At 49.2% G+C, this 14,826-nt stretch overlaps 1 protein-coding gene across 1 annotated transcript in view; it reads right to left on the bottom strand.

The window, feature by feature from the left end:
- Positions 1–14,139, bottom strand: part of GALNT14 (polypeptide N-acetylgalactosaminyltransferase 14) — a 223,392-nt gene extending 209,253 nt beyond the window's left edge. Inside the window, exon 1 of the mRNA XM_027113916.1 lies at positions 14,011–14,139. Within this exon, the coding sequence (XP_026969717.1) occupies positions 14,011–14,139 (129 nt within the window). The remainder of the gene's footprint in view (positions 1–14,010) is intronic.
- Between the last annotated feature and the right edge of the window lie 687 nt (positions 14,140–14,826).

The following is a 14,826-nucleotide window of genomic DNA, read 5'->3' as shown; positions in this document are numbered from 1 at the left end:
GACACTGAAATTTGAATTTCAGATAATTTTCACATGTCACAAAATATTTTTCTTCCTCGTTTTGTTTCCAACCATTAAAAATGTTTTTAAAAACCATTCTTAGCTCACAGGATAAGCAGAGGAGGACTGAATTTGGGGTTCTGAATTTGGCCCGTGGGCCGATCCTGGTCTAGAGTGTCCAACACAGTATAAAAGCCACGATAGGCATCAACTAAGTAAAGTGGGGTGCTCAGCCTACTTTTCTATCCTGAAGTTGGTTTTCCTTTCCCGTGATCCTTCCGCTAGTGCTGTGCTTTTCAAACAGCAGATACTTTGGGGATAAGTGGATGCTGGCAAATGTACTTCCTCAAAACTCACTGAACAGCCTTTAAAAGGCCGTCCTAAATCCTTCTTCTTCTAATAAGAGGCCCTGTGGAATAACAGGTTCCTGTTTTAGTGGAAGAGCTTTAAGGAGGAGATTAAACTTCAACCCCAGTTTTTTGAGCTAACAGAAGAGTGACATGATCAGGGGAAGAAATCAAGCTTGCAGAACAGCACCTAGAATATCTGAAAGCAATAGTCTCAAACATTTATCCCATGAACGCATGTGAAGTTTCTCTCCATCCCCTTGGCCTCACATCCCCTTTTGACTTAAAGGACAAAAAAGACTTCTAGCCATTTTGCAGCCCATTTCACCATTTAACAGCCATCCCAGCGACACAGTTCTATCTTTCCAGGAATAAACAACACACCTGAAAGTCCAAGAGGGAGACAGAGTTCTAGAGACAGAAGTCGCCAGGCGCCAGCCGGGGGCCACTGCGCCACACTCCACTACTCCCTAAGAATTCGCCCTGGGCAAGAAGGGCAGAACCAGCCTCGGCCGTCTCCTGCATCCTGCACAGCGCTTCGCACCCAGCAATGCCCACGTAGGTTTGCTGAATGAACGGATGAGCCTGACCCAGTGGCCTGGTGCAGGGCAACTGGCCCACTCTGTCTCCACCTGTTCGATAAGCCTGTCTCCCCATGCTGGATGGGCGCTCAAAGGGAGAAACTCCTTCAAGGAGCTCACTGTCTTTCTCAGTTGCCAACTGCCCCACTGGCACCTCGGCATCACCCAGACCTGTCTTAGCTCCGCCGCTTACTAGCTCTGTTGACTTGGGCAAGTTTCACTGGATGTTTATGAACCTCAAGTTCTTCATTGGTAAAATAAGGGTAATCAATACATCACCCAAAGATAATGTTCATAAGAGAACATTTAACAACCCGTATGGCTCAGACACTGTTTAATCAGAAAGGTGACAGCCTTAAACACCCAGTATGACTGTACTGGGAAGTACCAGGTAAATCTCAGCCTGCCTACCTTGTGGTAGGCCTTGTAAAGAATGAATAACTTAACACAGAGAGAACACCTAGCATTTCTCCTGAAAGGCAGCCACACACCCCTCTCCCCATGGAAGCCCCCTAGCCTGTGATGGTGGCCACGAAAAGCTCCACTGCTAGCGCTTCCTGCAGGACACCTGACAGTCACTTGCACCACTTATGAGCACATTGCCAGAGCCGCCTCCTGACTCCTACTGCTGCTTTTCCTCGCAGACAACCCAGGGAGCTCCCGAGGGTTCTTTCAGACGGTCCTACCCACAGAACTCACAGCCACCCTGGGCAGAAGACAGCTGGAATCTCATTCTACTGGGGATACACAGTCAACCCACTTGTAGGAAGATGGCCTACTTGCTGGGGTGGGGTGGAGAGCACACACCCAAAGCACCCAAACGCCCATCCCATCCTTCTCAAATCAGGAAAGCAAGGACCAAAGCTCAAAGTGCCACAAAAAAAGCAACTGGGTCATTTCTTTGGCAATTAACTCCAGCATATAGTTCACAGAGAAAATTCTACAATCCCTTACCCCTTATAAAGACTCCGTGCCCGTGGGAAAGACCGGGACTCTGCTCTGGAATAACCCCGACTTCTTCCCTGAAAAGAACTAGCACATCTCACGTAGGGCCTTGACACGTGACACTCAGTACATGTCAGAGCTCTCAACTCTTTTTGAGACCAGAAGGAAACAAGAAAACAACTTGGTTACAGCTCAGAAAACAGCTATGCTTAATATGACTGGGGAGAATTAGAAGTCTTGGCACAGAAAGGGAAGAAAGGAAATTGCACATTATAAAAAGAAATGTGTATTTAAAAGTAGAAAATATCATAAATGTGGCTTATTCTTTTTAATATTTATTTATTTATTTTTGGCTGTGTTGTGTCATGCCGGCTTTCTCTAGCTGTGGTGAGCAGGGGCTACTCTTCTTTGCGGTGCGCGGTCTTCTCGTTGTGGTGGCTTCTCTTGCTGTGGAGCACGGGCTCTAGGCGCGAGGGTTTCAGTAGTTGTGGCACACGGGCTCTAGAGTGCAGGCTCGGTAGTTGTGGTGCATGGGCTCAGCTGCTCCGCACCATGTGGGATCTTCCCGGAGTAGGGCTCGAACCCGTGTCGCCTGCATTCACAGGCGGATTCTTAACCACTGAGCCACCAGGGAAGTCCCCAAATGTGGCTTATTTATGGTTAATAGCAGGTATTTGGTTTTGGTGCTAATAATCTAATTAGCAGTCAATCCAGTGCATCCTTTATTATCAGCTGATCCATAATTACTGCTCCATGCTGAGTATTTTCCCGGCACATGATAGCTTTCAACTCCTCAGCACAAACAACCAAATAATTGGTGCTATTATGTCGGATACAGGACTATTCCTGTCTGAGGGGTGATCTGGAGGGGGGTTACCATTCACTATGGCCTTTGCATTTTCAGCATCTGTTGATTAACTCCTTACCACGCCCCCTTTCATCAGTCTTGAGGCATGTCGAAAGCACCTTGACATGGTCAAGAGTGTGAGAGCTTGGAGATTTCCTTTTTCAAAGTTTAACCCTGGGATCAGAAACATCCCCAGTCATCTGTCATGTTCACAAGGGATATCAAACAGTGCTGAAAGCACAATCTATTTCTCTTTGAAAGTTTTGTCAAGTTTTCTCCTTGACTATTGCTTTAAAATGACTTGTCCTGGAAGCGACAGCTTCTGATACAAAACTATTTCATTCAACCGCTTCTGGTCTCAGTAAGATGTGTGTAATTCCAGGAAGCAGAACCAAAGCGGGCTATAAAGGCAGGTTACTAAGGGGAAACTCTATTCAATCATCGCTTTCAGGAGACCAGATTCCGTGTGACTGTGAAGGGAGGAGAAACCTGGCGTGAGCGTGGTGACGTGGGAAGAAGGTGGGCTCTGGAGCCAGACAGATCTGGATTGGAATCCAGTTCCTCTGCTGATGAGCGGTATGACCTTGGGAAAGTCACTTAACTTCCCTAAGCCTTGATGTTCCTCATCTGAAAAATAAAGCTACTATTGTACAGGGCTGTTAGGAAGGACAGATGTCTGACACAGGAAACACCTGGCACTCATAAGGGCTCCGGTCATTAGTTCTCTGCTTTTTGTCCTGGGTGCAAAAAAAAAAAAGAATAGAAGGTGGTTTGCTACAAGCCACTAGCTTGTAGCCATATAATTCCACTCACTGTAACTAAGCCTCCACCTCTTAACTATAAACATAGGTAGATTTCAGCCCGGAATCACTTAGGGAGCCGAATTCCTATTGGCGGTTCCCACTGCCCTGAAGGCCTTCCGGCTGCCTGGCTCTCCTCTGGGATTCCCCTCCTCCAACCAACTTCCTATGATTCAGCAACTAGAGGGTTAACTCTCCACAGGTATTGTACTTTGGGTGGCTGGTACCTGTACTACACTAGTTATTAAACGTCTCCCTGTATGTAAAAGGGAGTAAGAGTTGGGAAATTGGAAAGACCTATCAAGACCTTTCTCCAAAGACTCTTATTCAGAAACAGAAGCCAGTGGCTGTAAAACGAATGAAAACTTCTATGGGCTGACCCCAAAGAGGTGCTAACACCTGAAGTCAGAAGCCACCCACTCAGTTCATTCTTTTTCTTTTTGAACGTCTTATAGAGGAGGCATATACAAACACAAAAAAGCAGGCATTCGATGAATTCCCACAATGAACACACCCCAGTTACAAGCACCCAGGATCAAGAAACTGACACAGTACCAATGCCCCAAATGCCCCCCTGCTTCCTTCTAGTCACTGATGCCAACCAAGGGTCACCGTGAAATTGACTTCAAACACCATAGATTAGTTTGCTCTGTTCTTGTACCTTAGTAAGTGGAATTCCACAGCCTGAGGGCCAAATCTGGCCTGCCACCTGTCTAAGGATACCCTGGCAAAGTAAGAATGGATTTTGCATTTATAAATCTTTGAAAATCATGCTAAAAGAGGAATAATATTTCACAAGATGTGAAAACTATACAAAATTCAAATTTCAGGGTCCATAAATAAAGTTTTATTGGAACACGGCCATGCTCAATTTCACTTACATATTGTCCTTCACTCCGCAACAGCAGAGTTGGTTACAACAGAAACCATATGACCTAAAAAAACAAAAATTCTGAGTACGTGACCTTTTACAGAAAAAGTCTGCCGACTTCAATTTCAGTGCGAGGCATTCGTCAAAATACGAAATGCATTTCTTTGGGATTTATCACTAGGAGTGAAATGGCAGGGTCATAGGTATATACATGTGTTCAGCTTTAGTAGACACTGCCAAGACGTTTTCCAAAATATACACTCAGTTTTAAGAGAAAAGCTAAAACCTGGAGCAGAAGCCATAATCTCAGTGTTAAGAGAGGCAGGGAGAATTACAGGGTGTTTACCTGATCCAGAATTAAACAAATGATTAGAAACCATCGGGACTTTTGAGTGGAGAGCTAAAATATCAGCGTTCTCTAGGTTTACATTTCTTTTCATTCTTACTCCATGCACACTCTTTAAAAATATAGTCCCCTTTGACGTTCCCACGCTCTGCAGAAATGGACAAGAGTGGTGAAGTCATGCTTCTGCACAGGATCCCACAATAGAGACTGTGTCACTCAGGCCACATCACAAAAGCACCACCATGAGCCCTCCGGGTAGCTTACCCGAATTGCAGACAAAATACCAGGAAGATATTAGCAACCTCCTGCTTTTATGCTGTCGTAAGTTTAAGCATATATGCGGGCAGCAACTACGTTACCCACACCCAACCTCCAAAGCACCACCAAGAGGCTGAACCCTGGGCCTTCAAGGGCACGACACAGGCAGGGCAACCTCTGTCTTCGAGCCAGGAGGCTCTCAGGTGATGCTGGGTACCTTCCAAAGACACTTCTTTGGAGTCATTCCCCCATACACCTGCCTCGCATGTCAAATAGGATGTACGTCTTGGGTTCTTTCAAATGACGTTTTTCCTCTTGGAGGGGAATTGCTTCTGATTGTTTAAGAACCACATTCATCACGAAAGGGATTCATATCAACGGTTTCTGTCTTAATTGCACAACCCTGTTGACTTCTGAGTTAAGCAGCCTCTTGAATGACAGCAGAGTCTCATTTGCTGCTGTCAAAACCCGCCAGCCAGGGAGAATCAAGGACAGAGACAATGCCGACTAGAGGACTCAGGGGTGGGAAAGCCTCTCTCCCTCCACTTCTCCCGGGACCATGAGTCTGCCATTCCAGGCCGGCACCTTCCCACAGTAGAAAACAGTGTCCTGTGGAATGTTTCTGCTGGGCCTGCGAGTGAGTTAAACTTGGCCTGTCCTGGGAGAAAAGCCAAAGTCCTGTTGGCCCTCTGGAGACCGGCTCTACAATTCCCTTAATCAAACCCTCCGTTCCCTTTTACATGCAGAAAAGCAACACTGGTGTTTTATCAGAGGTACGGAGTCACTTCTCAGCAAGAGCACAAGCTTTTTGTCCATATGAAAATATATACATAACACATACATATATAAAATAGATTTCATTTCCCCTGGAAAAGGAAGCTAGCCAGACGTTGAGTGCGGCCATGATACAAACAGTATATGCTTTACAGTCAGATGAGTGAGTTCAAGGCCACTTACGGTTGGGCGAGCTTGCCAGTCTCCTCCCTCTTATAATCTCAGCTTCATCATACTTCAGAAAACGAGGATAATAATAACACCCACCTCAAGGGGTTGCAGGAAGGATCAAACGAGGCACTTGTGAATAATAAAGCTTTGTAAACTGCAAAACATCCCACAAAGAGGTGGAGGGAGGTAGCTACCTCTTATCTTCCAGTTCCTGATTCACCTTTCATTAGTCAGGTCTTTGAGCCAGTGCCTCTGCAAGTAAAGACCACCAGCCCACCATAATAAGGCCATAGGTCGATTCAGCACTCAGCTGGTAGCTATCAACTGCCCATCTATTAACAGCCAATTAGCTGGGTGGCTTAATTAATCCATGGACCATGTGGCCTGATCTCCCCAAGATCCTGGAAAACGAGCCTGAAACAGATAATCCATGGACGACATGGTCCAATCTCCCCAAGATCCTAGAAAACAATGAGCCCGAAACACGGGCGCCAGCCAATTTCTCCATGACCATCAAGGATTTGGGTGTCCATTATGCCTGTGCGTTGCAGCTGTGAGTGATGGGAACATAAATATTGATTGGCTCAGTCTCTCTGTGGCTGGGGGAGGGGGTGGGGAATTAACGATTAGAGTGTTCTCAGAGGAACAACAGGGGCTACATAAATCCCCAGCCTGGACCATTAGGGGGAAACAATCCTTATTTCCAAGCCTTAGTGAGGACAGAGGAAAGGGTCCGATGGCCTCTTGGGAGACAGCCTGTCAAGACGGGGCAGTCCTACCTGCTCTGTAGATGTTACCCACGCTTCTCTGGCTGGGAATGAGATGCAAATTGGGTTTAAACAACGGGATCATTAGAAAAGAGGCAGCTGGTGGAGATTCTCTTCGTCTGGGCACTCAGACCCAGTGGCAGGAACATGTGCGTGTGCTGCTCGCCCTGTATTTCCTTGAAAGATCTCTGTAGTTCTCACAGTTAAGAAGACAAGTGACATGAGGAGAATTTAATTATTTTTTTCAAATGCCTAATCTTGTCTCCAGGAAATGGTACACAGAAGAGACTTTGTACTTGAAATTGGCATTGTCCAGGAGATAGTGGTCTGACGGCTCCTTAATTCCTGCCATGAGGGCTCATGCTGATATAAGAGCATCTGAGCAGAATGGCTCAGGATGGCCCAGAGCAGCTACTTCCCTCCTTCGGAAAGAACGGCCTTTGTGTCCAGAGCAGCAGCGAGACAGGCTGCTCCTGACCTTGGTCAGTGCTTGCAGGGAAGTACTGGGTTCCTGCACCTCCAGACTTCTTCCCGGGGCTCCTGACCAAGTGCCCTGTGCCTCTCTGCTCTGGGGCCCCCTGGCTTTCCAGGAGATGTCAGAGGAGGAGGAAGAATGATGAAGGGAGGAGGGAAGCGATGGAAAGAAAAACAGGAGGAAACAGGACTCCCTGAGTGGCACATACATTCCTCCCGCCACAGAGATAGATCTCTTCCTCGCTCTCCCCGTTAGCTTCCTAGTGTTCATTAGGTCCTGTGATGCCAAATGCAAAGACTGCTGCCCCAGAAGGTCATCTCAGGCCATTTATTCTGAAATACCAAAACACCCGAGCCAGCAAATTTCAGGAGCTTCTGCAGAATTCCCCAGGGTGCCAGTGTACCCGTGTGTGCATGCGCGTTCTTCAGTATCCCAAAGGGGTTCTTTCTTAATCAGTTCAACATCTGAGAACTCGGAAACTGACTTATCTTTTGGTTAATCTAACATTTCTGGTAAAATAATTAAAAGATAAGTAATAGACACAGAGAATCTGTGGTATAATTATTTAAAGCCACGAGGTCTCACTTCAGAATTATTCACAATTAACCCAAAATGACTCAGACTGCTGGCAAGGCAGGGCAAGTGGGAGACAGGCAGTGCTGTAGCGTGCTGCTCCCATTTCACAGTTGAGGAGACTGAGCCCGGAAGAGACTATCTGAGTTATCCCCAGCACTGCCAACGGCAGAAAGAGACACCCGGGTTGCCACGTATTTAAGAAAAACCAGAAGGTGAAACCACACTTGATTATGACATCACGGGAGCTGCCAGGAGAGGGCTGGGCTCTCCATCTTTCAACCCTGGTGAACAGTGTGAGTGTCTGAGGTCCAGACAAGGAGGAAGGCTGACCACCCAGCTCAGGGTCACTGCGGGCAAGTGGAAGAGGCAGCAGCCGGCTGTAGAGGGCACTCGGCATGTCAGACTCCCTTCCCCAAACAGATGGTGGGTCCATAAATGCTGGTCTCGGGTAGAATGTGCAAAAGTCATGACAGGGTTCACAGATGCTCCCAGAGAGAGGAGCTGGGGATTTTTCCCTATTTTCTAATTCAGATTCTTTTCCAAAAAAATGCATCGGGGACTTTGAAATGCTCTGGAAGAGTGACAAAACTGTAAACGTTAGAAATTAAACAAGGGCACAGAAACACATTTCTTCAACTTCAAAATGTGTTCCTGGGTGCCTGATAATGCATAAGACTGTTTGGGAAATTTGGGATGGGAGAGGTGTGGGAAAGGATGCAGGCAAAGGCAGCAGACGAGATGGCATGTGAACCAGTCCCTGTAAAACTCCCAGGCCTTGGGTATCAGCCAACGGCAGCCTCATTCTGTCCCTGTTCGGTTAATAAATGACCTCTGATGACTGGAAATTAACACTTTTAAATGATACAAACAGATGAGCAACCTTGGAAAAGGGTAGTCTCTAGACAGGCTGGGGAAGCTTGTGACAGGGACATTAATTTCTCTTTCTTTTCTGGTTTTGCCCCTTTGTCTTCCCTGATTTGAGCAGATATCATTCTGTGCCTCTAGAAAATTTTGAGACAGGGACTCCTGGTCTTTGCTTCCAAAAGTACCAGGCCACTTAGGGGAACAAGGGTTTAGGGAGAGAAAGAGAGAGAGACAGCGCTCCCCAGACTGACTCAAAGAGGTTCCCTTTGAATAGATCTGTGGGTCCCTGGGACAGGGCCTGGGGGAGAATGCCAGCTGGGAAAAGCAAGCAGGGACAAGGGTGCAACCCAGGACAGGCCAAAAATGACCCAAGGAGGAGAAATTCCTCTCAGCCTGATGGGACTGAACAGGGCAAGAGAGGAAGCACAGGGGAGCTCAGGGTTGGTTTGTTTTTCTAAGCTTGTTGGTATCTAGAAAGCAAAAGCATGCTATTTCTTGAACACCTGAGGCTCCAACCTTCTAGCCTCGTATTTCCCAGCTTCTCACAGCAGCCACATCTGGCCCACAAGGCAACACCATCCCCGCCACCTTCTCCAGGAACTGCCTTAGATGGGAAAACAGCACAGCGTCCGGCGCAGGCACCAGCACACACAGAAATGAATGTTCATGAAGGATGAACGTTCATCAGATAATGAGCTGTTTCTGGTCATGCCAGAGTTAAAATTCCCTGGACAGTCTAACATACACCCACCGAGCGTCAGCAGATTATTAGGGCCTCTCTCTAAAATCGATGAATTTTTTTGAGTGGGAGAAATTACCTAATAAATGGGGAATACAATAACAGTGTCATATACATAAGGCATTTGCAATATACAAATATTACAGAAAACAGGCTCTCTTCTAATAGTTTTTGCTATATTTCTAGTACAGCACAAATACATTTACATGGGCCTGAGGCACTTTATTCAAAGCCTTTACATTTCCAATACCTTCCTCCAAAAGCACCCTCAGGCCTTCAAATTCTTCTGCTTTTCCTAAGCCCTAAGCCCCTGGACTAAATTTAGTTTCTTGGAAATAAGAGACAAATTTGCTGGGTTTTTTTTTTTTTTAATTCTGCCAGTTATTGTATAATTCTCCAAGAAGCAAACAAATGATAGGGGAGAGAAAAAATGGAAACATCTTTCAGGTCCTTTTTTTTAGTGGTACAGGATTTATTGCTAAAATACTGTTTAAGTTAAGGCGTCAAGCTTGTTACAGGATTTTCAATTAGGAATTAGAGCTTTGCTGAATTTGGGGGTGGGAAACCCCATAAAAAATCAAATCAACGTTGAAAAGTCAAACTTAAATCTTTATTTGAGCTATTAATAGAAACAGCCCTTCTTGAAACTAAGGGAAAAAATCCAACTGATTTTCTTAAACCTGGAGTGCAGCTTGGCTTCTCCATATCACTTGGATTGTGACGGAGCACAGGTTCCATTTTATTATCAGGCCCACTTTGGAGATCCCATGCCGGGTGAAGGAGGATGTTCCCTAACACTGAGGAAAGGGGAATAAGGGTCTAGCCCCCCGTGAAGGCAATGGGCTACATGGAATCTACAAGTTGGCAAGTCCCCAGCCCAGGAGCCCTCGCCATAGCCCTCTCTAGACCAATCCCTCCACCATTTCAACTTCTCTAAATATTTTTAGGGGAAGGGAGCCCAGTGCTCTTGCTTCAGAAAATACACTGACCCCCCTCCACCACACTGGGAAGAGCCTTAGGCAGAGGACCCCTGGCTTCAGACATGTCCAAGGCAAGAGCTCTCCCCATGACTGCAGGAGCATCGTCTAGGAAAACCTACGATACTGAACTCACTCAAAAACCAAAAATGTTTCCCTACAATAGACAAATGTCCCTGGATAATTCCTACTGTTGAGGAAACAATCTCCGCCCTGGCAAATGATTCCTCAACCAAGGGTGCTGCAACCATTTGAGGCAACCCCGCAATGATGCCACAACCTTCCATCAGACCCGCCCCACCAGGGTGCACTCTATCCAGCCAGAGGAGCCTCCTCTGCCCCATATGACCTCCCCCAAGGGCAGAGCAGGATTCCCTCTGAAACGGTTTCCCCACAAATTACACCAGCCTCCCTGGAGCTCTCCAAAGGCCAGCACCTAGGGATAAGCCATGGAAGTGCTTGGAAAGTAGGTGGGCATCGTGCAGCTATTAACATCCCTAACCTCACCCCATCACCCACTAGCGCAGACCCAGGCATCCATGTGACTTGATGGCATGGAAGGAGCACTTGCGTGAGCAGTTGCCAGAATAATCCCATTCCATTCTTGTCCCGATGCTGCCACTTAATAATAGTCTTGTTGTCTTGGGCCAATTGTTTAACCTCATTACTCAATCTCATCTGCATAAAAGTACGATCTGCCTTATTGTTTGTGGTCATTGTGAAGCTTAAAGGAGCTAATATATGTGAAATGGAGTTTGTGAATTTGTAAAGCACGATACAAATGCTAGCCATTGTTATTTCACATGAATGCACGTGCTCACACAGGCTTGGTCCACGAGGAGCTCAAGAGGAATGAAATCATTCGGCCATATTTACATGGGGCCCACCGAACTACAAAAAAACCCAAGAGACTTGGTATTCTTCATCTAGCTCCCATCAATAGGCTGCCTCAGACTCACATGGAGCCCTTGTAAAAATACTGATTCTACGACCTTCTACCAAATCCACAGAATAATCATCTCTGCAATAAACACAAAAACATGTAAATTAAACGAGCTTTCCAGGTGGTTCTGACATGGAATCAGGTTTCGAAACCCACCGCACTCCTTGGGACCTGACATGCAAATTTCCTGAGTAGATCAGTCATGTGAATACAGCTGTTCTAGTGCTAAGAAGGACCTCTCTTTGTCTCTCCAGCCCGCCCCTCAGGTACATATACACTAAGATACAGAGGGCTGCTCATCCACCAGACACAAAATACACCCACACATATATGAATACACACAACACATATATGTAGACACAAAAAGGCATAATACAGGTGAAAGACAGGAAGAAGAAATCTACTAACAAAAAAGGGTGACCAATAATAACAATTATCAAGATTTTTGAAGTCTAGAGAATTCATGGTTATAAAGGATACAGAAAATGAGGGAAAAGGAAGATACTAAGACAAAGAGCAAGTGACCGCGCAGCACTATGTCCGGACTTCTGACATCAGACCACTGCCCCCGCACCGTGCTGCTACTCCTTTGTTTGCAATTCTGCCTCAACCAGGAACTTGTGAGAGCCGCCCCCACCAAACGGCAGGGGCACAGTGTATTCATCACAGCCGCCCCCAAACCTAGCACAGAGCCTGGCCTGTGGCTGCATTCGATCAATGTGTGCTCAGCGCTCGCCAGGATGAGAAGAGGCCGGAAAAGAAGACGGAAAAAGTGCACAAAGAAGGAAACAGATCTCTTGTCCCAGCTCCCTGGTGTAGACTAGAATAAGCAAGCTTAAGGTAATGAGGTTCAACGCAAAACAGAGAGAGTTCATGCCCCCACGGGCATCATTAACCTCACAAGGAGAAGAATCACCCAGGGAAAAAGACGAAAAGCTCTCCAGATCTATGAGCTCTCCAGATCTCACCCACCTCAGACCTCTTTAGGTCTGAGGTGAGTGAGAAAATTGATGCAGTGGGATGAAGGCTGTTTGAAATCATCAGTCTGACCTCATCACTCCCCTGCTTAGTACACCTCCAAGTTTCCCTGGTGCCCACAAGGTCCTACCCAACAGGACCGTTACACATCTTCCCAACCTCATCCCTGCCATTGGCCACATGCTTTGACACCAAACTCACCCAGTGTGCTGTGTAATTCCTCTCAGCCTGTTTGGTGCAATTAACCTCTACCTGGAATGCCCTCCCTACCTACTGGCAAACCTACTGTTCATCCTTCTCAACTCAGTTCCCTTATGTCCTCTTCCTCCTCCAGGAAGTCCCCAGGCTCCCATGACGCCCAGTGCACTGAGGCATTGCAGCCCTCAGCACACTGTATGGTCCTGGTCTATTCCTGGGCAGATCCCCCTACTGCAGAGAACAAGTTCTGCATCTCTGTACCCACTGTACCTAGCACACTGCCTGGCACATGGCAGATCATCAATAAATGATTGTGGAATTCAACAGAGCACTGGCAAGATTCCAAAACATAAGTGACCAGAGACTTAGTTAAAAGGCAATCTCAAAGGCAACTTGATATAGTGGAAAGACCCTGAATATCGGAGGTCTGAGTTCAAACCAGTAGTGTCCTAAGGCAAGGTACTTAAAGACTGAACCGGTTTCCTAATCTACGGAATTAGGAGAATCCTACCCAACTCATACAACTACTTATAAAGAAGCACCCACTATGTACCTTGCACCTAGTAGGTGCTCTGCACTGTACTTACTGGGAGCCTCCCCTCTCTCCCCCTTCCCCCATTATTTTCTGTCTCCAGCTTGGGACCGTAAATCTTCTCCAAGGGCTTTTTCGCGGTCGCTGGAGGACCTCTCTGGACCCAGTTCATACACGTTTCCTGGCTGGTCAGGAAACCCCCTGAGGCCTCCTTTTTCTGTGTCCTACAGCCAGGTCTGTGGAAGAGGAGACCGAGGAATAGGGGCTCTGAATAAAGGTAAGACGGAGCCTTGCGGCTCCGCTCATATGAACCGACTGGGCAGGAGTTGGAAAAGCCACTTGGATTCTCATTTCCCCAACTCCCCACCAATACCAAGGCGTCTGTTTTTACAGGCTCTTTAGTGATGTTCAGGGCACATTCAATTCAACTTCCAATGCAGCTGGAGGGATCGAGGAAAATTACAAAGCAGGGGTGGCGAAAGGAAGCAACCGCCCGGGAGGCTGCAGGGCGCTCTCCCGCGCCGCACAAGCGCGCGCGGCGCACCCTCGGTCTCCGGCCTCCCCCGGTCGGGCCTGGCAGCTGAGGCAAGGAAGGAGATCAGCGCGACCGCCCGATTTCTCGCGGGCGCCAGCACCTGCCGGCCCTGCCACCCGACCCCACCACCGGCGACTCTCTCGCGGCGTCCACGGACGGCCACCCCCTGGGCTGCTCGACCGTAGTGCCCCCGCCGCCCAGGGACCCCGGCGCGCTGCCCAAGTTGAGAGCCCCCCTCTGCCCGCCAGCGCGCCCACCATCCACACCCACTCCCACTCCCACTTACACACGGCGCGGGGCCGGGGATGCCCCTGAGCTTTTTGAAATCCAGAAACATCACACTGCAGCCGCATCCGGCGCCCGGTTACCTGCTCGCAGCACCCAGACCCCAGCCCTGGCTTCCCGGGAGCCCGCAAACCCGGCGCGCGAGCTGCGCGCCCTCCGGCCAACCACTGCCCCGCGCCCGGCGCGCCGCCAAACCGGTACCTTGGGGGTCTGCACTTCAGGTCCCGCCGGCACCTCCAACTTCTTCTTGGTTACCCAGAAGAACAGCAGCACGGTGATCCAGAGAACCCCGAAGATCGGCAGCACCAGGCGGCGAGTCAGACGCCGCATGGTCCCTCTTGCCTTCTCCTCTCAGCGGCGCTGCGCCCGTGGGGCACCCCCTGGCGGTCAGGGTCGGCGGGGCAGGAGTCCTCAGAGCGCCCTGCTCCCGGGAGCGCTAGCCCCGGGATCCGGGTGGAGGGCCGGTGGGATCCTACCAGGCGCCCCGCCCGCTTGGGAGAGAAGAGAGCAGGGGTGGTGGCCACACGGTGCCCCGAGGCGCGGCAGGGAAGGGCCGAGGGGCAGCCAAGCTGGACGCCCGCTCCAGCCGGAGAAGCGCGGTGGCCGCAGAGATGCTTCCCGCGCCGCCGCCGTTGCCGCCGCCTCGGCAGCCGCCGCGAGGGAAACTGACTCGAGCTGTGGGGAGCGAGGAATCCGAGGCTGTGCCCGGCACCCCGGGAGGAACACGACGGGGGAGGAACAGCGAAGGGGGAGGGAGGGCCGACAGACAGACCGACTCCGAGGGAGCCCGGGCAGGAGCAAACGGGGCTCTGAGAGGGGCGCTACCGCCGCCCGCCCACCGAGGCGCCGGGTGCTGTTCTGGGGTCGCCCACGGCGAGCCCTGGGCGCAGCTCCCGGGCCCTACTGGGATGGGGCGGGGCGGGGAAGGTGCGTCCCTGAGACCCGCCACCCCCAGCTGCGAGCTGGGATCCAAGAGCCAGCCGGCGCCAGGAGGAGCTGTGCTTGGGAGGACTTTCC

Source organism: Aethalodelphis obliquidens, unplaced genomic scaffold (assembly GCF_003676395.1).
Source record: "Aethalodelphis obliquidens isolate GAN/ISIS:26980383/991018 unplaced genomic scaffold, ASM367639v1 scaffold12, whole genome shotgun sequence".
Classification (NCBI taxonomy): domain Eukaryota; kingdom Metazoa; phylum Chordata; class Mammalia; order Artiodactyla; family Delphinidae; genus Aethalodelphis; species Aethalodelphis obliquidens.
Note: the sequence above shows the minus strand (reverse complement) of the source record. Positions and strands in the feature narration are given on the sequence as shown.